General features: G+C 41.1%; 1 protein-coding gene across 1 annotated transcript; it reads right to left on the bottom strand.

The window, feature by feature from the left end:
• Positions 1-4,622: 4,622 nt before the first annotated feature.
• On the bottom strand, positions 4,623-21,347 carry wapla (WAPL cohesin release factor a). Its single transcript, XM_079229272.1, has 20 exons — positions 21,302-21,347; positions 20,042-20,440; positions 19,147-19,849; positions 18,051-18,358; positions 17,675-17,805; positions 15,420-15,515; positions 14,651-14,812; positions 13,846-13,982; positions 13,022-13,133; positions 12,165-12,395; positions 11,708-11,819; positions 11,454-11,551; positions 11,156-11,232; positions 10,800-10,975; positions 10,423-10,538; positions 10,070-10,300; positions 9,281-9,500; positions 7,798-7,886; positions 7,607-7,702; positions 4,623-6,628 (listed from the first exon to the last, which is right to left on the bottom strand). The coding sequence occupies exons 2-20, from the start codon at positions 20,412-20,414 to the stop codon at positions 6,563-6,565; spliced, it is 3,534 nt and encodes a 1,177-aa protein (XP_079085398.1). The 5' UTR covers positions 20,415-20,440; positions 21,302-21,347; the 3' UTR covers positions 4,623-6,562.
• Between the last annotated feature and the right edge of the window lie 4,099 nt (positions 21,348-25,446).

Below are 25,446 nucleotides of genomic sequence, written 5' to 3'. Positions count from 1 at the left end.
CTGCACACATTTGGACTTCACTTGAGTCATCTGTACTGTGTACTTGCTATTGGCTGCATTCCATGATCATAAAAACACCACACTAAAATATACAATAGCATTTAGAGATAATCTTCCACCTATAAAAACCTGAACCTGTATCATATTGTCTAACTACTGTGAATATTAATGTGTTTCGGTTGTTACACATGGTAGAATAAGTACAGGCAGGCACCATGGACGAGAAATCTAAAATACAGCAAAAATAATTGTATCTAAGATAAGATCCAAGGAAGCGGCCTGATTCAAATCTAAGCAAGGATCTTTGTGGCATGTCATCAACCGCTTTCTCTGACTGTTTCCTGAAAATCTCCACAATCGACCTTCAAATAACTAGGCAAAATGTCAAAATAATAAGCCCAGGCATGCATCGCCTCATTGGCTCCTATTTTGCAGCCAGGAAATTGTCAATGTTGTGCACAGCAAGATGCATTTTCACGTGTCTTGTTAATTGACATTAATTTATTCCCTCTGTTGGACACATTTCTCAGACTCCCCCTTCGACGTTATGATCTCAGGAGCAACGCACAGGCACAGCTGCGGTGAATGAGCAAGTGTCCCTGAGCTCCTCATAACGTTCGCACAACCCAGCCCACACACTTAGCCTGCTTCCTCGGATTCAGTGGTGTCTAAAACAAATATGAACATTTAAATATAAAGCTTAATAAAATCAGGCATTATTCAGCAGCTGATTTGTGAATGTGTATTCCGAGGGTGTACTGTGGGACTTTCCTGGTGAATATGCATTATATGTGCGTGTTAGTGATTTATGGCTATGCATTGAAATGAAACAATCTCTTTGCAGTTGACACAGGGATCAACTGAAGGGGTTTGCAATGTCCGTCTCAAACACACGCACACGCACACACACACACACAGCATCCAGCCTCAATATATACACACAGACGGATGGACATAAACTCACACACAAACAGCAGTCCTGCTGATACTCCACACTAACCAGCTACTACAGACAGAAAGAAGGCAGACCGCGCCTCGAGGTGGAGAATAGCAAAAGGCAGGGGCAGTGTGGGGTAGTAATACTACCACTCTGCTCCGCTCCTCATCTGGCTCGCCTGTGGACAAAGCCCATCCGTTAGAGTGCAGGTCACGCACACCCAGGAATACAGATGGGCTGCCGAGTCTCTGTACTGCCACTCAGTGATTCAAGAAGGGAGATTAAACAAGAGGAGCAACTTACACGTGTATGAGCAGACAGCGTTGTGTACTGGCTTTGCTCTGTTCGGATGTGGAAATGTGTTTATGGCAGTGTGTTTACACATGTTGCGTCTTTGTTGGCTGCTTTTATTGTGGAGGTGTTTGCAGGCCTGTGTGTGTTTTTTCATTCGCCTGATTGACCGTGTGTACCTAAACCTGCAAATGTGTGTGTTGTGTGCGGGGTAAACGAGACACCCGTGGGGGGAGGGGGGTCCTTTTGGGCTGCAGAGCCCAGTGTGCTGTGGCAGCAGAATAGAACAGCACCGGTGGACAAACTGATCGAATAAATCCTTTGTAGTAAAAGCGACATAATTCAAGACTTGTACACAAATCAGTGAGTGGTCCGTCATCGGTCTGCTGTGTGGTCAAGTGCAAAGTTCTTCATTCAGTTGACAGAGTGAGGCTCCGGGTTGGCTCTAAGTTCTCCTGCAGTTCAAGATAACGCGCTGAGTGCAGCCAGTGTACCCTCTGACTTAATCTGTCTTGACGTACAAATTGAAGGGCAGTAGTTAGAGGGAAGAGTTGCACTTGGTTTTAACAGCAGTGGTGCAAAGTAGCCAAGTACAATTACTCAAGCACTGTTGTTAAGTACAGCTCAGAGAAACTTGTTGCACTTTTGACCTTTCCACCTGGAAAGAGGTGACAAGGGAGACTAAAAACAACCTGGTGGAGATCAGAACTGACACCGGCTGATCTAACGTGGTGCGATGCACAACGTGCTGCACAGGACAGGAACCAGATTGTCGCAGCCTTGTGTTCCAGGGGGAATGAAGAGGTTTTAGTAAATAAGTACATTTATTTATGCTATTAAAATATTGCAGACATGTTAATGCATCCGCATCAATCATTTATCATGTAAGATACAAACACTGTAAGGAGACATCTGCATTAATGAGTACTTCTATATGCTTTTCTGATTTTCTAGAGGTGCAAAACCATGAACTGTTGCTAACAATTATTGACTGATAGATGATCCAAAACTATTAAAAACACACCGGTTAGCGTGACATGGCTTTCTTACGTTGAACAGGGGGGGGATATGGTTTATTTGAGTTGATCTCATACTCCCTCTTGCTGCCATTAAAACTCACTGGTGCACAGGATCGACAACATTAAACAGTCCCCAACAAGTGCACTGCTTCATCATGTTTGAACAACATTTGCAAAAACCTACACTGCCCCAGGATATTTAGGAAACAAACTAGCCTTTAACAAAATTATTTTAGGCCATGTCCTCAGTAGAAACTAATGGGTTTGGGGTTCATGCGACGTTCCTGCCATTATCGGAGTTAGCGTAAATAGGAGCTTCTGAATTGTAAATGTATTTTACTTCAAAATTGTATACATAGTTCTTACATTGTGGTATTGCTACTTTCCCATTAGTAACAGCTCTTTCTTCCAGTGCCGTTTTAAAATCTGTTTTCTCTTTGCCTAAATGCTCCAGTTGATCCTCGAAAAGATCCTTGAAGAATTAAATATGCTTATTATGTAAAATATGTAGTGAGAGTAAACCTTCAGCTTTAAGAATAAAGCGAGATGATATATATATATATATATATATATATATATATATATATATATATATATATAAACCCACAGACCTCATCAAAAGCACTCAAGAGCGCCGCAGATTCAAGAGATGAACGCTTCTCTGCATTTCCGTTTCATGTGTCCGTACACAGGCGGTGACATGTTGGACATGTGACAGCTTGATTTTAAAATTCACTGAATAAGGTTATCGACCAGCGAAGCAACTATTGAGCCTCTTCATAAATGTTTCACCATTCGGCTGGCCGTACTCAATTGTGTGCGTGTGACTTTCAGCGAGATGAGGGTATTTATCTCTCTAAAGACAGCTGAGTTCTTAAAGCTTGAGGGGAAATCAGTAGGCAACACCACTGATGAGAAGTGGTGTGTGCGTGTACACCAAATATATGTGAGTGTGTGCGCGCTTCACTTCAGCTGTTAGGCACTGCGGTCAGAGCACTCACACCACCTAGTGGCATCGAGGCCTTCTATCGTACCTTCAGAGGAAACCGCAAGAAGATGAAAAGACCAACAACACGATACTTACACATGTAGGCTCATCCTCCATTCAACATTCCCATTCACAACAAAGCAAGCATGCGGTTGAACATCAAAAAAGAGTAGCGCACTTGGCAGCATCCCAGAAACAAGAAAACAGCACATGCACAGGGGAGAGGCATGGCTGCAAAGACAGACAAATAAGTGCCAAGGTAAAAAGGCGTCCAGAGACGGAGGGAGATGAAAGGATGAATTGTGGGGAACCTGCAACATTCATGTGTACTTCTCCCCCGTCAGGCTGTGAAGCTTCAGAGGCTTTTGATTGGCAGGTGGGTATCGCTAATCCTGTGTACTGCATCCTTTTGTCCCTCATGCTTCCCTCCCTCGCATCCTTTCTCAGAGGAGGACATCTTATCAAGCTTGTAAACCTATAGGCAGCGCCGCTCTCGCTCTCCTCCTCTCGCTTACCCCTCGTCCACCTCCTCACCACTGATCATCAGAGGGAACAACTCTGCCTTTGACTTCCTACAACTGAAGAACCGCCATGTATAATGTATAGAGGCGGAAAGGCAGAGGTGCCCATCATCTACATAATCACTCTTTGGAATTTAAATCTGCACTACCACCCCCGTCTAATCACATATTTGCATGTGGGGCGACAAGACAAAAGACATAATTACATGTTATTTGCGCACAGTTTACAAAATGTGTTACCCGCCCAAATCCTGAGGTTTCAGATTTAGAGCGTGCATTTGTCCCCGCTTGTTGTGTCACAGTTGACACAGCTGTCGGCTGCGTGGAATCCGTGTTGCCAGATAGTATTTCCCTGCATTCCCCTGGCTCCCCGAGCTATTTGTAAGTTTGACTTGTGTAGCAACTGCAACATGAATCTTTTGTTCCCATTATGCAGCAGTCAGTCAAGCTGAGGGACCGTGTCCACAAACTGTCGCCGCCGAGTGCTGTTAAGTATACGGACCACGCTTCGGACTCTCACTCCATCCCCTGCCAGTTTGTCAGGGATGAGAAAGAAACGCCGGCTGCGCGCACACACACACACACACACACACAGACATCCCTCACCATCCAAACTTTCACTTAAAGCCTTGAAAGGTTGAGGCGCAGAGAGGCAAGCTAGAATACAAAGTTAAGCATCCAGCGGCTGCCACATGCATGAATGCCAAAAAGGAAACTAAACATCTCTTCTGTCTGGTAGAGTGGTCGCCTCCTGTAGCACTAATCGCTCGCTCCAAAACATTCAACCAGACGAAAAGAATGAAAGAAATAATTCCTGTAGTTTAAACAATTCAAGGAAGAAAACACATAAGGGGGGGATGTACTGAAAGTAGCAACTTTTTTTTCTTTTTGGAGATACAACTATTTACATGTAACCAAAGACAATGTCCTTTAAACGGGTAAAAACTTTTTGTTTCCTCTTCCTGCGATTTTGTTTTTCCAAATGACAACTCAGAAATATCATATACAATAAAAATGTCAGCTTCAGGAAAAAAAAAGTAGTCTAAGCAATTTTTTTTTTTTTTTTTTTTTTAAATGTCCATTAACCGCTATGTACAGGAGTATTTACATTCTAAAATTTCATTCAGACCAGAACTTTGCAAAGTAATTAACAGTAGACACGGTTGCAACCATGTTCACTCAGCCCTACACACCAGATAGAACTAATCTGCTTACACAGGTATGGCTGTCATTCAAATCAGTGATCGTACATGTGAGCAGCACAAGACAGAGGCGTTTTGAAGGTTCATGTGCATCATTACAGGTAAAATGACACCAAACAAATAAATAAACAAACGGGAGCTTATGAACGTTGTCCAATGCAGACGCATCATAATACAATGAGTAAAAACATCAAACTAAAAGCTGGCGAAAAATACAGAAACTAGAAGCCATCAGGAAATCCTCCACACCGGTTAACATGAAAATAAAAATGACCTCCTTTTCTAATAAAAGCAGAAAGTTTTGATAAAATGTTGCGCGTTCAAACCGAAACCATAAATCAACTAAGTATGTTGAGCTGTGAGAGATGGGATATATCTCAACAAAACATGAGGTGACGCTTTAGACACAAAGAGCATCTCACTAGGTAAAGACTTTGCATTTACAAAGGAGAAAACATTAAATTAAATACATTTCTAAAAAATTAAATTCATTATAAATTCAAAAGGAAGCACAACAATACATTTTTTTTGTAAGACATCACATCTGTTATACCTGTGAGTTTCAATGCATACTGTACTTACATACTCTTGAATTAATTGGAATTTAAATAAGCTAAAGTAAAATGTGAGGAAATTGATAAATGGTGGAAGGAAATCTGAAATTCACAATACCATTTCATTTCCAGGTGCCCTTATGGGTCAATAAAGGACACCCTATCAAATTCAGCATGTCACACAGTCCTGGTTCCTTTTAAACTTATTCCTAATTTGGAAGAAGAAGAAAAAAATGCACCAAAGGAAAAAAGAAAAAGAACGAGATCTAAAAACATAAGACCGCCAAGGCGACTTGCTAACAAAAAGGTGTTTACAAAATGAATGGGCACAATGAGAAGATAAAAATCAAAGATTAAAAATTCCCTTAAACATTCAAGCCAACTGCAAACATTTAGTTAAATGATGTATGCATTCAAAATCATTCCACACAAGTTTACACAGAGACGTCATTCTAACATCCATGAAAATTCTTGTTTTCCATGCTAATCAATGATTTCACCCTCGGCTTTGATTTGGATGAGTGGAGATTAAAATGTAATGATCCATAAAATTTGATTGAGAGGTTCACACTCCAGCTAAGTGACCAGGAATCGAGACCAGGCAGCAGGACAGGAGACTCCACTTCGGTGGCTCGTTACTGTCAAACTATTCTTCGAAGAGGTCCGCTTTCAGTCCATCTTCACGTCTGACATTCCACAGAGTATTTAGAAACTTTAGGCTAGCCTCTGACTGATTCCCAGTGACCTGAGGATGAATCTCGATCGGACTCTGAATGTGGCGTTAATGGAGTGGAACTGCATGTCTGTCAGCTAGCAGGGCTTTGGTTCAGTCTGTGCTCCAGAGAGGGAGTGAAACTTTTACATTTGTGCGTCAACACACCTTTATCGGAAACAATTCAGAGTGATCACAGCAGCGGGTGATCTGGTGAAGTCAAAGGAATGCGGCTGAGTCTCCAATGACCCTGTGTGGCTCCTGTCGGGTAAAGGGGCACCAGGACGGCCTGGGATCCCGTTAATGTGCAGAGTGTGAGTTCCCTGTCTGGCCGTCTGTTAACAATTCTCCAGGTAGTCGATGACCCGCGTGATGGACTTCTGTCCTGTGGTGCCCATCTCACACTGCGTGCAGAGACAGAATGAGAAAAACAAAAACAAGCGTGTGAGACGTGTACTAGCGTACTTGTGAGGTCTTGAGGCGCCGACAGGGAGGATTTTTTGAGCTTCTGTTCACTTGAAAAGGCGATATTTATGAAACAGATGGTTCCGGTCTGCAGCTCTGACAAGATGAGTCACTTTCAAAGCTGCTACAAAATGCACATCTGGGATTGTGTAACTGTTCAGTTTAATATTAATGCTTGACTTATTTTTGAATAGTTCTTCATACCACTACTTGAATTGTGCTGCTTTGCTTGGATATACAAGAGTCATATTCAATTGATAACAATGTGTTGGTCACATTTTGTATTATAGTGGCACATTACTGCCACAATAGCCTTTTAAAAGTGCCACTGGAGGCTGTGCTTCAGACCGGCTATGAAGCCATTGAGATACTTTTAAATGAGCGACAATCACAGAGCCTTTTGTATTTTGTTTTTTTACAGCCATTCCAGACATTATGCATTCCTCAATCTTACCTTTAATCAAGTAAAAGCTTTCGTTTTCATCTAAATTATAGGGTTTTCTCCGAAAGGAGCCGAATGGCGGTGTAGAGAAAAATAGTAAAAACTGCAATTACATTGGAAACTAAAAGAAAATGTGGATTTAGCTGCCCGTAAAAATGTTCATTTGATCCAGGCCGAACCACAGAACAAAAATGTGCTTCTCCCTCAATGAGTACAATTTAAGGGCCTTTTGTAACTACAATACAATTTGTCTGGAGTGAGGATCGCATCAACATTTTTAGGTGTTTACAAAACATCCCTCTTATGTCAGCGTGAAAATTATCACTTATCTTTATGAAGGAAATTGATTCAATTTGTGACGACAGCACTACACTATCATTTACTAATGTCCGAGTCTTGTTTTTTTTTAATCATAACGGCATCATCATCATGCATTGCTGCTGAAAGACGGTACGTCCTGACAGCCAATACTCACAGTGAGGTTCATGAAACTCAAGAACTTCTTCAGCATTTCTGTCATGATGGAGAAATCCCCTTTAGGTAGATGCTCTCTCACAGTAGTCACATTTATCTGAGAGGGACAGAAAGGTGGGTGAGCAACGACAGGAATATCTTGGAGGGAGAAAATAACCTTAAATATTGTGCCTGCGTGTCTGATAGTCTCACCTGGCTTCCCTGGCACAGGCAGCCCAGCAGCAGAGCGGTGTAAGAGGCAACAATGCTGTCCTCCATATGCTTGCCTGCATGCTGCAGAGCTACAGAAAACACAAGGGAGAACGAACAAGCTTTACAATTACAGATACATACACTGCCTCTTTTGGAGAAGACGGTTTCAAACCCTTTTCTTGCCGATGGTAAAGCTGCTGAATAGAAATGTGGTCTGGAAACAGGACTTGGTCTGTAGCTGTAAATCACTTCTCTAGCCAGACTGGCTTGCTTTTAGACAAACGCACATCCGCAATAAGAAAGGCTAAATCTAATTATTCATTTTGAAAGGGTCACTGAATCCAACACTAAGTATCTCGTTTTTGGACTAATGGAAAGGTCACTTTTAAATACCATGCGACTAAGCTGGTGAGCATGTTAAAAGGTTTCTTCTACAGGAATAAAACTTTCCTCTCAGTATTGGCATATGGTGAGATTTTATACATGCATGCTTCAGATGCGAATCTGATGCCCCTGAAAGCCGTTTATCACTCTGCACTAAGATTTAGATAGATAATTACGATACTCATCATTGTGAGCTGTACGCTACGGTTGGGTGGCGCTCTCTATGGAGGTGTGATAGACACTGGGTTTTACTTATTTATAAAGGCCCTAACTGTTTGTTTTTACTCCCTCATATTGCCTTATTTGTCTTCTTTGAAAGTGGGCCCTTGTCAAACACGCTCAAATGAGTCAAACACACTCAACTGATTGAATTGTGCTGCAGGTGCCGGGAATCTTTTCTGAGCTTGGAAAATCAAATTTTTCCTACAAAATGGCATAGCATGCAGAACCAGTCAAAGCTCACATCACTTTAATCATGAGGGAAATTCCAATTTGTTATTGAATCCTATTAGAGTTAGTTTTGCTTCCATTTTAGTTGATTAATCTGCCTTCAACTGGAACTGCTTTATTTATTAAAGTTTCTGTTTTGTTTTCCTATTATTTGTATTTTTTCTACCTTTTATCTATTGCATTTTCCCGAGTTCAAATAAAGTTTGAATGAATACTTGTTTTACTGTGCATATTGGTGGCCATATTCAGTTGGAACAGCAAAAATCTAAACAGGTTTACATTTCTCAATTGTTTTTCTCTTCTCTACTTCTTTACAGGATCACACAATGATGAAATAATGCCAGTTGAGAAAGTGGAACTAGGTAATGTTGGGTAAGATTTGCTTGAAAAAAAAAAAAAAAAAAAAAGGCAAAACCTTCAGTCCAACATCAATTGATGAATCGCTTCAGCTCTAGTAAGCACCGTTTAAAGCTTCTACGATCAAGTGCAGTTTTGTGGAAGAGAAAGAAACCCCACTTGCTCCAATCTTAATTAGTTGAGGTAACAAAAACGTAATATAATCGTCACTGCAACATTAAACACATGTGTCTGGATTATGATTTTAGCTCGAGCTAAAAACAGCTGCTGTTACATGCCCACAAACGTCTACCTTTAGTTAGATCCAACTCTCCATCCTCCTCCTCTTTCTTCTCATTATCTTTGTTCTCAGTTTGGCTGTCGGTGGTGGGTTCGGCCGCCACCCACTGGATCTCCCCCGACGTTTCCTGCCACTCTCCGCTTTGGTCCAGTGCCGGTTTGGGTGCTTCGCTGATGAGGTCGTCAGTTTTAGCCTCAGCCAGGATGGCAGCGCGCTCCCTCTCCAGGAAGAGCTACAGTTTGGAGAGAAAAACAGACGTGAACCCAAAACACAAACTTTTTAATTGGAGCCAAGTAACACAGCAGATTTTGAATAATTTAAAAGGGAATAAAAGGATAGTAGTTAATCATGATGGCCAAGGTACTTCTTCATGACGAGGTCAGAAAGCATATTGGTATGCCAAAAACTCCCATGACAGTTAAGGTAGTTTTAAAGTTAATCACTACTTTACTCTTAAAGGTTCCTCTCAGGCTTTCAGAAAACTTTGCGCTAATAAGTCAGTTAGGCAAGAAGTTTGGTAAAGGAACATCAATTAGAAAGCAAAATATTAATAAAAATAAAATCTTGAAATTCAAATCCACAAATTGGTGTGCATCAATTTACACGTACTTATTTAATGTTGAGACTGTCAAATGTATTAAACTGAAGGCATTACTTTATTTTCTTCTCATGACTGCTCATCACCAATTCTTTCTGCTCACCTCCTTACTTTAAAAAGAAAAACTATATCCGAGACGGAAAAAAAACAAAAACACAATGACTGCTAAAATATTTATTAATGAGTCCTGGCACAATTCCTACCTGCACCAGAGCAGCCAAAGCACCGGAGGGCTTGGGCTTGACAGCCTCTTCTCCCTGAGTCTCAGCTGTGCTTGGCGCTGCCGCTGCTGCTGCAGTGTCCGACTGTGTCGGGTCAGCAGGCTGCATCAGGCTGTCTTCCAGACAGGTGTCATCGACGATGTACTCCATGTCCACCAGACAGTGGCGGTTTCTGGAGCTATACTCCACAAGGTTGATTAGTAGACCCAGACCCTGGTAAATACAACAAAATGCACAAATGAGACACACATACATACGGTGACAGACACACACACCGCAAACACGGGTTGAAGGAATGCCCTTTTAACAATTATGAGCCGTTCAAGACATCTTACCAGTACTCGCACGTCAAAGCGCTGCTCCTGGGGGATGTAGCGTGGAACTCGGAGGACGCAATTCAGAGCGGTTACATTTAGCTGTTCCTGCTCACCGGTCTTTGTGCTCCCCCACTCTGCAGATAAAAACAACATTAATAAACTCTGCTTATGCTGGTCAATACCCCGCTAAGTACCTGAAGCCTGAGTGATATGGTTGAAGTCTAGTTGAGCACATGAACAAGAACATAGTCCAATAATGCAATAAACTTCATTGTTATGCATTACATCAATAAGAGATATGACTGAGTCATTGTCTAGCGCTTCATATCCAGAAAGACAAAATAAAAACAAAAACTGAACAAAAGCAAAACATATAAAGTGGTAAATGAGAATACCATTGTCGTGGGTAAGGTTGAGCAACACTCCTATGATGGCCCTCATGCAGTCCTCCACAGCCTTGCCCACGTTACTGAAGCTGCAGTGGGGCAGCGCTGCCCCCGACAATGACAGAGAGCTGTTGTTTAACGCCCTGCTGTATCGCTGAATCATATCCTCACAGTACCGCAGAGCTCTGGGGAATGCAAGAAAAAAAAAAAACATGCTGATGAGAGAAACTGAAGAACCAAGATATATGGTATGATAGTGTTACAAAAAGTACAGAGGTAAACGGAATGAACTGTTATATTAGTCAGTGCCTCAGCATGTGTTCATGTTCAGTCAATAATGGCTTTAAGCTTTATCTGGTGCTCACCTGGCAGAGGACACGATGAGCTGTGAGTCTTTGTAGGCAATCAAGTAAGCCTGGTTTTCTAGATTCTGCACTGTCACCTGTTGGCAGAAGATGAAAGAGAAAGAAAATCAATAGGAGGCACTTTTGCTTTGACTTTTGATCGGATAAGAAATATTTATTTCTTTTCTTTAAACAGAGCCTTTCATAAAGGGAACAATAAAAGTAACCATTCACTCCACATTGCTCAATTAGTCTTTGAGTTTCACTCTTGTACGACTTCGGTGAAAGCGGAAACCCAACTCGACGGAGCAGTACTTACACTCTCAAGTACTCTCAGACACCTCTCAGCCCCCCATAAAGACGCCACAAGGTTCTCCTTGTCATCCTCTTGGCTCAGGTTCTCCACACACTCTTTAACTGTTGAAACACAAAAGACTTGACTACTGCACATCCTGACAGATACATGAAAGTCAACTGTGACACTTAATCTTGGAAAGCAACTCTTTGCACATCTACACAAGTAAAGAGACTTGCAAACTGCCCATCTGCGTACTATTCATCCCCCACACTTACCTTTGTCTACAATATGGTCCAGACCGCCGAGGAGTCGCAGCTCTTCTTTGAACCAATCTCCTGCTCTCTTGGAGGTGAGAGAGAGCAACGTCTCCATGGCAAGGTGGCCCGTCTACAACAGAAAAAAACAATGTGAAATCTGCAATATGACACCTATTTCTCATCTTTTCAAACTAGAAATAAAGGCCCAGATAGATCGAATATTTATTTAAATAAAACAATATATTTTCAACCAACGGGTGTTTAGTACTTCTTAAGGAACAACAGAATTAAAAAAAAGAGCGAGGTGCATAAAATTTTTTTTTTTTTTTCTAAAACATTTCCAATGAGGACATTAAAGTATTCGTGGGGTTTTGCTCGTAACAGAAATACTCTTCAAGCCTAGAGAATATTGTTACATAATGAATCATCCAATACATCAAAAGGTGAAGTTTTTAGATTTCATTATTTAACCCACCGTGATGTTTTCCAAGTCGAGGTGCTTGTTATGCACGGTCTCACACAGCTTCCTGATCTTCTCCTTGACCTTTTCCACCTCTTTTGGGGTGAGCTGTTCTTGGTCTGCTGGGCACTCCAGGTCCAGCTCCAGCAGCTTGATCATAAGCTCCAGACAGGCCCTGTCCAGATCCATGTTAAGACGATCCCGACTCAGGATGTACATCAGCGAAGCCGTGCACAGAGCAAGGTTCTGATGGAACGATGGAGAAAGACTTTTACAAAGTGGTGTGCAGAAGTGAGCCGTGGTCTTCAGCGGTTTGAATAGCTCTCCACTGTCACTACAGCATTCTCGAAGTCAGAGGAACTTAGCTTGGAGGGTTCCACATAGTTGTGGATGCATATGTGCAACCAAGAAGAAGCATCACTAGAAATAATGCACAAAGAGAACTAAAACTGTACTAAAGCTCTCAGGGCTTTGACATGAATGTAATATTTAAACAATGAATTATGACTTTCAAATAACTGCAGGCATATAGACATTAAAGATCCACTTCATCAGCAAATATTGCGATGGTGTCGTACAAGATACTAAAACAAACATCAACCACGACAGAATAGATAAAAAAAAAAAATGTATAACTCTTCTTCAGATCACACTGCTATTGTTACTTATACCCTATACAATGCTGACAATTAAGCAACAACTTCTACAGGACAGAATAAGAATAATGCCAGTCTGCATGCAATTACTACTGATGAAAAAAACTAAAAACTTTGGGGCTAAAACTTACATATGATTCCCATCAAGGACAAATCAAACAACAAAAGCAGTAATTACTCAAAATGTGTAAACATTTGTCACTATTCCCTACTGACCGGGTGTTGTGGAGCATCGCTGATCATTTTGAAGACCTGTGCCACTTTCCCTCTGGCCCGCAGGTGCATCCTGAAACCAGGCATGGCACACCGTGTGGCCAGGCTGATTACACTGCAGCAGCAAGAGAAACAGAGGGAGAGAAAGGGGAGGAATACAGAAATGTTGGGTCAAATATTTGGTGTGCTAAAAACTTAAATGAATGAGTCAGAATATGGAAAAGCCCACTTCCAAAACCAACCACACCATTGTTTTGTTTAGTCTTATCTCTGCATGCATCAGATAAATACTGAAGCACTAAAGGAGGCTGGACTCCATGCAGTGTTGCCAAGATGGCTGTGTGCTTTATCAGGCTACAGAAAAACATACGTTTTATCTCTGCACATTACCCCAAAAGATGACAATAAAAGAGCAGAGAGGATAGCAAAATATAGGTACACAAATACTGCCTCTATAGCATGCAATGTGTTCCTTAAATAAACATTTGTTAAAATAAAAACCTACAAAAATACCATAAATACAAAACTTGTTGGTATATTGCATGTAAACAAGACATTTGAGTAAATAAACTAAACATAAAAACCCTCTCCGGGTTCTCTTTAAAAGATATATACTTTGTATCACTACCTTCTGCTAAGCTCTTAAATATTTATTAGTTTTGTTTAATGAAGTATGACAGGTGCTTGTACCAGTCAATCAACCTAGTGAGGTATTTGATACTAATACAAATCAGTACCATCAGCATGCCACAGAAAGAAAAAAAACATTATGCCAGAGCAAACATACAAAAAAGGGCGTGCACAAAAAAGTGCTTTATTCCACTTACCTAAGGCATCTTGTGTTGAGTGGCTGACTGCTCTTGAGCCCTGTCTCCAGGTATTCAAAATCGTCTGTGAACTCTTGATTCTCTCCAAACTCCACGACATCATTGAAGTGTTTCACATGCTGCACCACCGTGTACAGCTGGTGGGAGGGGAATGGGGTTAATTACAGCTAATTGGAAAGCCGCGCATCTGTCCAGAATTACAGTCCACTCAAACAAGCACAGACACACCCACACGGTGAGAGAATTGCTCTCATTGTAAAAATCCTCTTTATCGGTTCCATTACAAGAAATAGCCGACTGTGCTAATGCCCCATTATCAATAAAGGATCAGCATGTGGAGTTATGGCCCGATCAGCAGTTGACTCTGTATGTTTACCAGAGTCATGCTGTGTGTGCACAGCATGACACAGGAGGAAGGACCCGGGTTTCAGATAACACCAGCGTATGGTGACAGCTAAGCTGAAGCCATTTTACCTTAGGGAGTCTGTGGCTAACAGCCTGATCTGGGGCCCAGAAGGCCCATCTGTAAATGAGACAAGCTGGAGGAGATTTTAAATTAACAGCTACAGTCCCCATTGCTGCCTCCAATCCACAAAGGGGTTCAAACCAACACTGAGCTTGACATGGAACGACATGCCTTTACTGTATAACCTGCCTCAATGGGTAACAGAAGCTTGGCTGAGTATGAAAATAAGATTCACATCATAGCAGCATGCAAACAAATGTAGAAAAAACTCAACAAAAATAAGCATTATGCTGCGTTCCTCAGTAGACGTCTAAAACCATTTGTGTGCTCCGGATTCACCTCCTTATGCTCCTTCCTGCATTTGAGCGCCGTGACAATATCCTGGTTGAGTCGCGTGGGGATGGTCTCTGACTTAATGACTTTGGGCGGTGGTGGAGGGGCTTTGAACAAGCCATCATCTTTATGGGAGTTGCTGTCCTTGCTGCTGCTCGATAAAATTGCCTGAGGAAGAAAAGAGGCAGAAAAATGGGGCTCAAACCAAAGCAACAAAATCTGTTTAACGACATATCCGCAAGATTTCCCACAGCTGAATAGTCTGTATAACACACAAGTCTTTAATAAGTGTTGTTAACATATGTCAGGTGAGGTAGTGCAAAGGTAAAAACTACTTTTAAATCCTTTCTCTTAATGGCCTGTCTTTGAACAAACATTTATTTCCATGGGGGCAATTCATCCATAGAATACACAAATACACCCAGGTTGACTAGTCTGGGAAAACAACCGTGGGAAAAGAAAGAAACTAATTTGAGCAATTAAACAAAACTGTTGACTACTAAGAGACCAATAAAGTATATCCTCGGCTGTGGACAGTAGGGAATGGGACATTTTGGAAACAAATAATACTGCTTGTTAGCATTCGCTTAACATAACACCCTGTAATCCTGTAATAGTGTTTGCCTGCTTTGTGCAGATGAATGCATACATTTCAAATTAGATATGTAGTCCTAAATGAACCCTATTCACACACAACATAATTGTGCCAAAAATAAAAAATTCACCCATAAAGCAAAACGTAATATCAATAACTACTAGGGGATTGGTATCTTACCGGAGCAGTTTGAGATCGAGAAAGTGGAGGCACAGGTATCTCTTCAGGCTCAGGTTGGTTCCAGTGGCGAGCGTTGTACACAGCTTTAGCAGGGGACTGGAACCGAGTAAGGATTTAAGAATTGGTTAGTTATCTAAACAGAGACAAAGCATAACATCCACTTTATTCATCTGATGGATAACTGTCATCACAATTTCCCTAAAACATTCCAGCACAAAGCTCAAGTCATTGTTGTGAATAAAGACAACTGCACACATAAATATTACATCATGCAATCAAGATGATAGACTGAGACAACAGCAGCAACAATGTAGAGCACAATAGTCCCAAAGCAGCACAAAACATTTCCTGAAAATGACACGAGTGCGACTCAAATATATATTGCAAAGACAATGTGCGGGGTTTTGACGATGATGTGGAAAAAGTAAATACAAAAAATTAGGACGATAGACCACAAATAACCCGAAGCCATTGTAAAATGTGATCTAGATAAGCAGAGCGAATACAGTCATTACACAAAATACCACAAATCAAAGCTGAGTTTAGATAAATATGAGCCTGACCAAGAAACCCTGCATACTGAAAGACTGCGTAGAGTGAATGCTACTAAACACACGGTTAACCCATTCATACGGGACTGCTGTCAAAAGTTAATAAATGGCAACGTGTAAATGCAAGTCCAGCACACATTACAGCTGAAAAAAAAACCCAATTCCAATACATTAAATGACATCCAAATTATTCTTAGTTTAAGTTTATATTAATTTTAGCTCCCTTGCTCAATTTTTCTCTGGTGCTCTCTTCTCTCCCATTAACTCCATCTATTTTTAGACAAGCTGGGCATTCTGTTACGTGAATGCAATTTAAATATTAATAACATTAAAGAAAAGCCAGTTTAAAGCCAAGCATTGTCAGACCTGAGATTAACTCTGGCCAGGAGGACGAGCATGAAGGCAAGTTGGATGAAGAAATTACTTTTTAGTAAGGCATACAAAGATAGATATATATCTCTAGTAGGGTTGTCACGATACCAAAATTATGACTTTGATACGATACCTGCCATAAGTATCACGATACCGGTATATTTATCTATAATAGTAATACATAAAACATCCTCTTTTACCAGCTTGTTCCTGCCCAGCTTTTTGAACTCTTAACAAATGGCATTAATAGTAGCATTAGCCTACAGCAAGATATTAATGAACACTACATGGTGCCATCATAGCATTGATTATGTAGGACTATTGTCCATATCTGACCAGATGACTATACAATTCTTTCCATAAGTATGAGACATTGTAGAGTTACATAATTGAATAGATGTGTGTTTGAGATGGAAAAAAACTAAAGCTATGTGGGATGGGTACATTAAAGATGGACACATAACTTAAGGGTAATTTCTCCCCTTTATTGAAAAACAATGAAAAACATGCCACCACATACCTTTCACCATTACAATGCAATTACACTATGGCAGACAATGAGACAGCCAGTCTCTATGCTGTCTGGCAGAACTGTGAATATTCACACTTGTTTATGCACTTATTACAACTATTTACTATTTAGTGAGTTTGATATTTTCACTTCATATTTTATCTCAGTTCATGAAAGTTATTTTTCCTTAACTAAAAATAATTAGCTCAAGATCCACCCTCATGTCGCCAGTTTGCATCAATTGTGTTTCATGTGGAACACTTGTGTGCATTCTGACCTCATGATCATATAGGCTTGTCACCAAACTAGCCCGAGGCTACTCGGTTAGGCTGTATATGGTGAGCTTGGGGGTTTTCATGTTTATAATCACATTACCTGTTGTTTGTTGAACTCTTTAAAAAGTGCGGGGTGTCTGCCTGAACGGTGCTTTGCCATGTTCGACGTGTTACTCCCTCAGTCTGTGTGGCTTTAAAACTCGTTTTGCAGACGGGTATCTATGTCGACAAAAAGCTCCTGCACTCGAGGACATGTCTCCCCTATCTCTCTGTGAGCTCTGCTGTGTGTGTGTGTGTGTGTGTGTGTGTGTGTGTGTGTGTGTGTGTGTGTGTGCAGCCCCGCCTCCTTGAGCTCCATCTCCATGTGTTAAATGCATGCAGAGAGCAAGACAGAGACGAGCGGAGTAGTTTTAAGGAAGCGTGCTATTTTGAGGAAGTATTGATACTTAAAATATGCAAAATCGTATCGTTTTTAACGTACGGGTACCACGGTACCTTTGTAGTATGGTATACCGTGCAACATTAATCTCTAGCATGCTCCTATACCTTTTTGGGTCCACTGAAGATCTTTTTGAGGCCACCAACAGTGTCCTTGGATTTGTCACCCGACTTTCCTGAGCGTCCTTTCTGCCCCTCAGCGCCGCCAGGACTGGAGTCATCAGCATAGTCCAATGTATCTGTCGGATAAACCAGATTGTTGATGGTGAGAAACAAGTATCAATGTGTTAATGGACTGGTCTCATATGGTTTAGCTTTTTTTTATGTTCTGAAAAAGTGAATGTTTTAGAAGCTTCTGGTTTAAATGTACGTCAGGCTTCAAATATCTTGATCACAACACCACCCAAACTGCACAGAAGTTAACCCATAAGTTAATTAAGAGCAACTACATCCCCATGTGTCTATATAATAAGGATCAGCTCACCTGTATTGCTGCTGGCCTGGCTGTCCTGAGAGTCACTGGTGTGAGGACTGTCCACAGCGAAGCTCAGAGCAGCTAAGGCTGCAGCTGCCTTCTTGGCCTTCTTCTCTTTGGCCTGAGAGCTCTCCTCATCGCTGTCACTTTCGCTCAGGTCGTCGAAGCCAAAGTACTTGATCTTGTAGTTACTCTTGCCTGCCATGCCACCTTCTGGACCATCCTCGCCCCCCTGGTCCTCTTTGTCCTCAAAGCCAAAAAACTCTAGCTTGGTTTCAGTCTTGGTTTTCTTAGTCTTTGTCTGGGTGGGTCTGGACCTGGGAAGATGCAGTGAGTGGATGTATTTATTGTTAGTTTCGTTATTTTTTCACTGCGACTGGGAAAGAAAGAGGAGGAACGTTGAGCAGGACAAGTAAAACAAAAAGCACCCACTGAAGGTAAATAAATAAAAAGAAAACAGTCCAAACCGTTGTACAACTCAATGAACAGAAAACTGTTAGTGTCTTAGTGAAGGCAACACAATGTTACCATTTAGAAACCACTCAAATATGATGCATTATACAACTATAATAGACCACATACACTAATGACAGTATTTCTAAAGAGCCAACCTCAACAGTCAAAATAAAAATTAGTCTACTATCATTAAAGTAAATTCAGTCATGGCGAGTGATAGATATTTATATTAGCCTCCTACTAGAATAAACCATTGTGCTATCCTTTACAATTCTAAAGTCACAGGACTTATTCATCACTATCATTTACCAATACGGTCGTCTGCTAGGCTTCTTCGTCCAATCTGAAAATAGGTCTGCACATTTTCTGTACCGTTATAAACTCATCCACATCCCAAATAATAGCAAAAAACGGGTACAGATTTGAACCTTGCATCAAATTTCAAACGATCATGAAGTAATAACAAACTTTGGCAGCGAGTAACACTTCCATGTGCATGAGTAAGTTTATACTACTTGAATACCACTTCCAGTTCAACTCCACTCAGTCACTGCCGAAATGTCGTACTTGATAACTCTGAAAACAACTCTTTTTGTAATGTTCTTCACAAAGCAGGCTATTAAGATATACAGACATTGGAATGACTTACCTGGTAGGCTTGGATGCAGGAGCATCCGACTTCTTCTTCATTTGGGCTGATTCTCCTAGGTCAGCAGGGGTCGCTGGGGTGACTAGTTCATCGATGCTCCGCTCAATTGAATCCTGGATGGTGACGTTGCACACTGACAGGCAGGAAGGGTGCAGAACCGTGTAGTCCCGTACCCTCCCGCCTCCTCTGCCTGCGGGCTTGGCTGCTGGTTTAGCATTGGCAGCAGTACTACTTGCGCTAGCAGAAAGGGCACTGTTGGGTTTATCATGGGCACTTGCTGTTTCAGTGGGCTTGTTGCCGTTGTTTTCAGCAGGTTCAAAGGAAGTTTTCTTAGACTGGTTGGGTCGCAGGTATTTCTTGCAGTTTGAGGCCCTCAGGGTGAATGGAGATGGGGGAAGGTTGTCCACTGGTTCTGGTGGAGGCTCCAACTCAGCTCTTTTCTTATCTCCCAATGGCAATTCATCATAAGAGGAAGAGGTCTGGAAGTCTTTACTACCACCTGGTGCATCAATGGACAGTTTAAGGGAGGTGACTGTGTTAGGAGCGGAGGAGATTGGCCTCTGGGGCACTGATAATTTCTGTTCATCAGAGGGGACTGTGTTTGACAAGGAGGCCTTGAATGCAGGTTTTTGGTTGCTATCTGATGTACTTTTGTACCTGGGCTGGTTATTTTTAACAACACTCTCTTCAGATGTTTGCTTGGCTGTGAATGGAGGAAAAACAATGACAGATGGTTACATGAAACAGCTCAAACTGCGACAAAATTGCTTGCAGACACTATCAATTAAATACACAAATGGAGACGAATAATGAAATATCAGGGACACACAATACTAGCAAGTGAATCAAGGGATTTGTTTGGTATGTTGGTTTAGTTTAAGCATTGATGACTTACTTGTGAACTTGGCTGTTGAGTTTGCAGAGCCCTGGGCAGAAGTAACAACAGTGGCTGTCCCACCGCTCTGCACTGCAGTGGTCTTCGTCACTGCCCCGTCATTGACTCCAACCCGGGTTACAGCCTTGGACTCATCGTCACTGTCGAACCCAAAAGGGTCTTCGTCACTGTTGCTGTCCTCAAGCCTGGGCCTTTTGGAAAGCTCAGACACTTCTGGTTTTAAAGTAGGCCTTTTGGCCCCCAACTGAGCCTTGTAGGTGGTCTCCCCCCATTTGGTGGTCAGTGTGGGCTTTTTATTGGAGAAGACCTCGTCAAATTTGGAGTTAGCCTCCCCTCCCTTGCGGTTGTATGTTTTACCGAATCTGGATGTCATGATGGTTGCTTTATGTTACATATTCCCTGTGAATAGAAGCAGAGACGATTCAACATGTGTAACATCACTCATGCGTCAAATAAACTGTGCAAACGTCAGGCATCGCGTCAGCTCGACTAATGTGACTGACTGATAACTTCAAGTAAACGTTAAATATGACGCTCGACACGCGGCACTGGACCACGTTTTTAAACATGCAATCGTCCGCCGTCACCCTGTCAACGTCGGGTTCATTAACTTGGAGTCAGTTCAATAACTTTCGTGTAAACAATCGGTTGACACCAAGTTCGCACGGCCAAGTTAGCTCGCGAGCTCGAACCGCACAGCTAGTAAATAACATTATCGCTCGTGTGTGTGAAATACGACAAAGCGCTCGAGCGACTTGGATGGACTTTAAGAAAACTTTGAGTCAATTGCATTGGATAACGTCGCACCGAGAGGACAGTAACTAAACTACATCTGTTCCCCCGAGCGAGGCCCTCTGCTACTTGTAAAGTTATTATAAAGTTAGCCATTAGCAATTAGCTTCACCACTGCTAAGCTAACGTCCATCCTGTTTACGTTTTACACACTTGATCGCATCAAATGTGGGAAACGTTGCGTTTTAGATACGATTAAGTCAATTCAAAGCACACATTTGAATAAAGAGATTGGGTTTTTAAAAACCGTCGCTAGTACAAAAGAATAGCAGCAGCACACTGTTACCTTTCAACTCCGACGACTAGCTTAACGTCCGCTTGTTTCCTAGCCAGCCGGCTAGGCCTGATCTCCACTCGCTCTCAAATCAAGCGGGTAAAGTCCGTTTAAACAACTCTAGAAACACATCTTCAACCCGAATGTGGCCCAAGAGCAATACTCGTAAGCAAAGAAAAGAGGCCCAAACTTACTCGTATATAGTATAGTCTAAATAGAGTGGATAATCCGGACTTTTTGCATTATGTAGTGCTACTGACGGCCATTAAAATATCCCCTCCCTCCTCGTTCCTTGGCAGGACCCGAATGTAGTGCGCCGCAAGAAGGGAGACGACCAATCAGCGGAAGGGACGTTCTCCTGTGCGTCGAGACTCTGTCAGCAAACGGGATTTTGATTGGCTGACAGCTGAAACCATAACACACGATAGGGGACGCTGGTGTTCCACTTTAATTGATGATTTAAACTTGAAGACGTGCCAGAGACGATCATTTCTCTTTGGTTTTTAAAACCCGATTTGTATTTCAGAGTGATGGTGTCTCTGCTCACTAGCAGAGAGACAACTTTACAAGACCTGCATTGGAAAATATTTGGAATTTGTCATCACTATTGTCATCATTAACAATTTGAATTATTTATAATATAGTGGGGTGGGGGATAACAGAAAACATATATATGTATGTATAAAAATACTTATTTTTTCATAAAGTGTACTACTTTAATACAGTCCCGACATGTGGTCACAATACAATATAATAAAGTATATATTATGCAATCAATAGAAAAAAAAACACTCTATAGAGCCAAGTTGGATCTATGTGTGTTCACTGCACTACACCTGCAGCATGCTGGCAAAACAGAAAGCATAGATCACCAACACTGGCACTGGTCTGGGGCGCAGCTGGTGTCAAATGAATGAATTATAAACAGCCCGGGTCTGCAGGGCAAAGCGGTCCCAACTGTATCGACACTGAAGCATTACTCAGCACAGATAGACATCACAACATCTCCTTCAAAGCGTGAACGTCTTTTAAAGATGCGTCATGGTGTCAGCTCTAAAATGGCTGGTTTTAGCTCAGAAACAGAGGATAGCCTACTAATTTATAATGGGAGGCATTTGACATGTATTTTTCATTATATTTAGTTATCTGACCCTAAGTAAATACAAGTTATTGTTATTGTCCAGCTGTATGAGGTCACAGCTATATTGCTGTAATCAGAGATGGGCAGTATTTCAATTACTTTTGAGTATTTGATAGGGACGATAAAAAATCTAATGTAATTTGTAACAAAATACTTTATAGTGGAGTAATTTTGTATTTAAAATACGCAAAATATTTTCTCCACGAATCAAAAAACAGTTCACTTATCAAGCTCCTTTTTGTTCGATTTAACACAACTCTCCCCTTTTCAGCTCCGGTTGAGAGACTGTTCTCGTTTGCAGGAATAATATTGCATCCGCACAGGAGGCGGTTAAATATTTGAAAAGTTAGTTGTTCTTAAAGGCAAGTAAACTGGCTACTCAGTGGTTGGGTCTCAAGAACCAACATGGAAGGATCATTATGTCATAAAGATGTCGGTGTGCACGTGTATGAGAGACTTAACACTGTATAGAACTATGTGGCCTTCCATGCCACTGGCCAATGTAAGAGAGAAAGAAGTAGGCTACCATGCCACTGGCCAATGTAGGAGAGAAAGAAGTAGGCTACCATGCCACTGGCTAAGGTACAGTAAAATAGAAGTAGGTAGGCTACTCACTTGTTAAGTTACCAGTTCACCTTTGTATTGATTTACTATTTAGCTTTTATTTGTATTCCTTTTTCTGTGCAGAACTTGATGTACAGTCATTTATTTAGGCTCTTTGCCTGTGTACAACTGGTTTAAATTCTAGATTTTGCTTTTATAGTATACATAGGCCGAATGTGTGATGCTATTCATATGTGATGAATATTTTCTTGTTGATACAAAGCCAAAGTTTATGGGCTCCGCTTAAGCCCCAGACATTTTTCTCACAAATTCCGAATGCATATACTAAATACAGAATATCTCATCAACCACAAGGGCTATTTGAATAATTTCAAAATATATAATATACATAAAACACTTGTGAGACTAGTTAAGAGGTTCATATAGTAGTATATGTGTTACTGGTTTATTGGTTGATGATAGAACACAGAAAAGAAAAAAGAACTTCCAGGATGTATTTTCTCTTTTTAATTATGCACATCATTGCTTTTCTACTATAAAATAGCACTATGTGTTAACAGCATCTCTGCAAAGTTGGACTTTTATTAAGTGAAGTTAAATATTTTTAGTAATTAATTTCATGTACCGTAGGTTTAGGTCCCTGAAAGCAAAAATGCCCTATATTTCTTCCTTGACCTTGAACGCCTCTGGTTCCACAGCAGAGGGGCTCTGCTTAAGCAGATGCACCAAAACATACCAAGCTAGGCCGTGTGGAAAATTGTTTCATCCATTAGTAAGTCATATTTCAGTTTTTTGGCTGGAATGTGGTTGATATCTTGCTGAGGCTTTGTCTGACAGTAGTTTTGGCGCAATTGACGGATTCCGTAGGTCGTAAGCTTTCCAGAAAGGTGCGCCAATCATGTGTGGCATCAATCTAGGGATATGAAAATAGACATTTTCATAACTTGGAGAGCTCTGTCGAGTCACTTTCGAGTCCTCTCGAGTCATATTTATAGTTTATGTTAATAGTTATGGTTGAATTGTGTTATACACATTAAAATGGACTTATATGCTCTTGTAAGGCCAGGCTTTGCATTTTTTTTTTGCTATGTCACATCAGTGGCTTTGGTATCGATTCATGGAAGTACGAGGACTTTGAGAGTGAGGAAGACCTCCTAATGAATAATTCTGCCCCTGCTGGGGTTTATCGAGTTTTAAGTCCCAATAATAAAATTATATAATCAATAAAGTTATTGTCTTTTAATAGCTTTGCTTAGTTACACTGACATTATGTGAGTGTTCTTCCTTTTTGTGGGGTTCATCAGAGCTTTGTGTTCATTATATAGCCAAAACCTGAATGCTCTGCTATACCAAATTGTGAGAATTTATGTATTTTGCCCATCTCTGGCTGTAATGCATATCAACGGTTAAGTGAAAAATCCATGAACACATTTCTTACTTTTTCAGATGAGGAAGGGTCTTGTCTTAGATCACAATTAACTGCATTACCAATTATTCACGTTCCATCATAATTATGCAACATTTGGACGGTAAGAAAATAAAATTACTCTCCATATTCAGTCCGATTTCTTTTCTTGGCTTCTGCATATGACAGAGAGTCACTACACATTAAGGCTCAGAGATGGTGAGGTAATACTGCCATATGCAGCCATGATGTTTCGAGCTCACGTCTTGGCAGTTACTAGTCATTACTTCTTTCAACAGGCAAACTTTTACTGCTGAGTCCCATGCATTATGTAATCTCTCAGAATGTGTTGCAGTTTTGGAATAAATGAGTCAGGAAGCTGTGCTATTGCCAGGTGAAATAAAAACATAGAACTTCAGTGTTGTGTGATGTCTGCCTGCAAATATCGCAACATATTTGAATGGGTAAATTAGGGGGAGAGACTGCAACACTTATACAGAACCATGAGATGGCAGCAACACTTCCTGGCACGCTTCTAATCTCAGTGCTTTTTTGTTTGTTTTTCAAAATTGCACCTTTGCTCTTTTGATCGGGAATAAATACACCTATATGATAATATTTAACCGAAACAAGTCAACCTATTTTATAATGTCCAGTATGGCCTGAAAATAATATGTGATTATGATACGTCTTTTGGGCTGCGTAACATGGGAAAGCATCTGTAATATAGCTTCCATGTGGTGTATGGGAATGGAAAATTGAGTGTGAAGGATAAACATCCACTGGTTATTAGAGGCATGGTCTCGAATTAAAATGGTAGCCACACTGCTAAATGAAAAAAATATATTCCTCTGTCTGTAAAAGCATACTTTCAAAGCTGTTAAAGTTTCTGTAGACAATGGAGCATACCTTTCATTTGAGTAATGGTGTGTTACAATAGAAAAAACAAAAGCTTCTGCACATTTTTTCCACAGCAGATTTCACATTCAGTGAAAGAGAAAGACCGTCTTGGAAACCATAACGCTTTTTGTTGTGTGTGCTGGTTTTTGTAGTTCTCATGAGGTCTAGACTATCATCCAAAATGTATGTGGTGAACAAAAACCTGGGTTTTCAACATAAATTACAAACATTAAGCGTTTTCATGCGAGACACTGCATCATGGGTTGGATCTCTGTTTGGCTCGCACTCCTGCCTCTGAGGTCAGCCTGCAGAGCCCCAAGCACAACAAT

Source organism: Taurulus bubalis, assembly GCF_910589615.1.
Source record: "Taurulus bubalis genome assembly, chromosome: 14".
Taxonomy (NCBI): Eukaryota; Metazoa; Chordata; class Actinopteri; order Perciformes; family Cottidae; genus Taurulus; species Taurulus bubalis.
The sequence above is the reverse complement of the archived record's forward strand: the minus strand, read 5'-3'. Positions and strand labels throughout refer to the sequence as shown.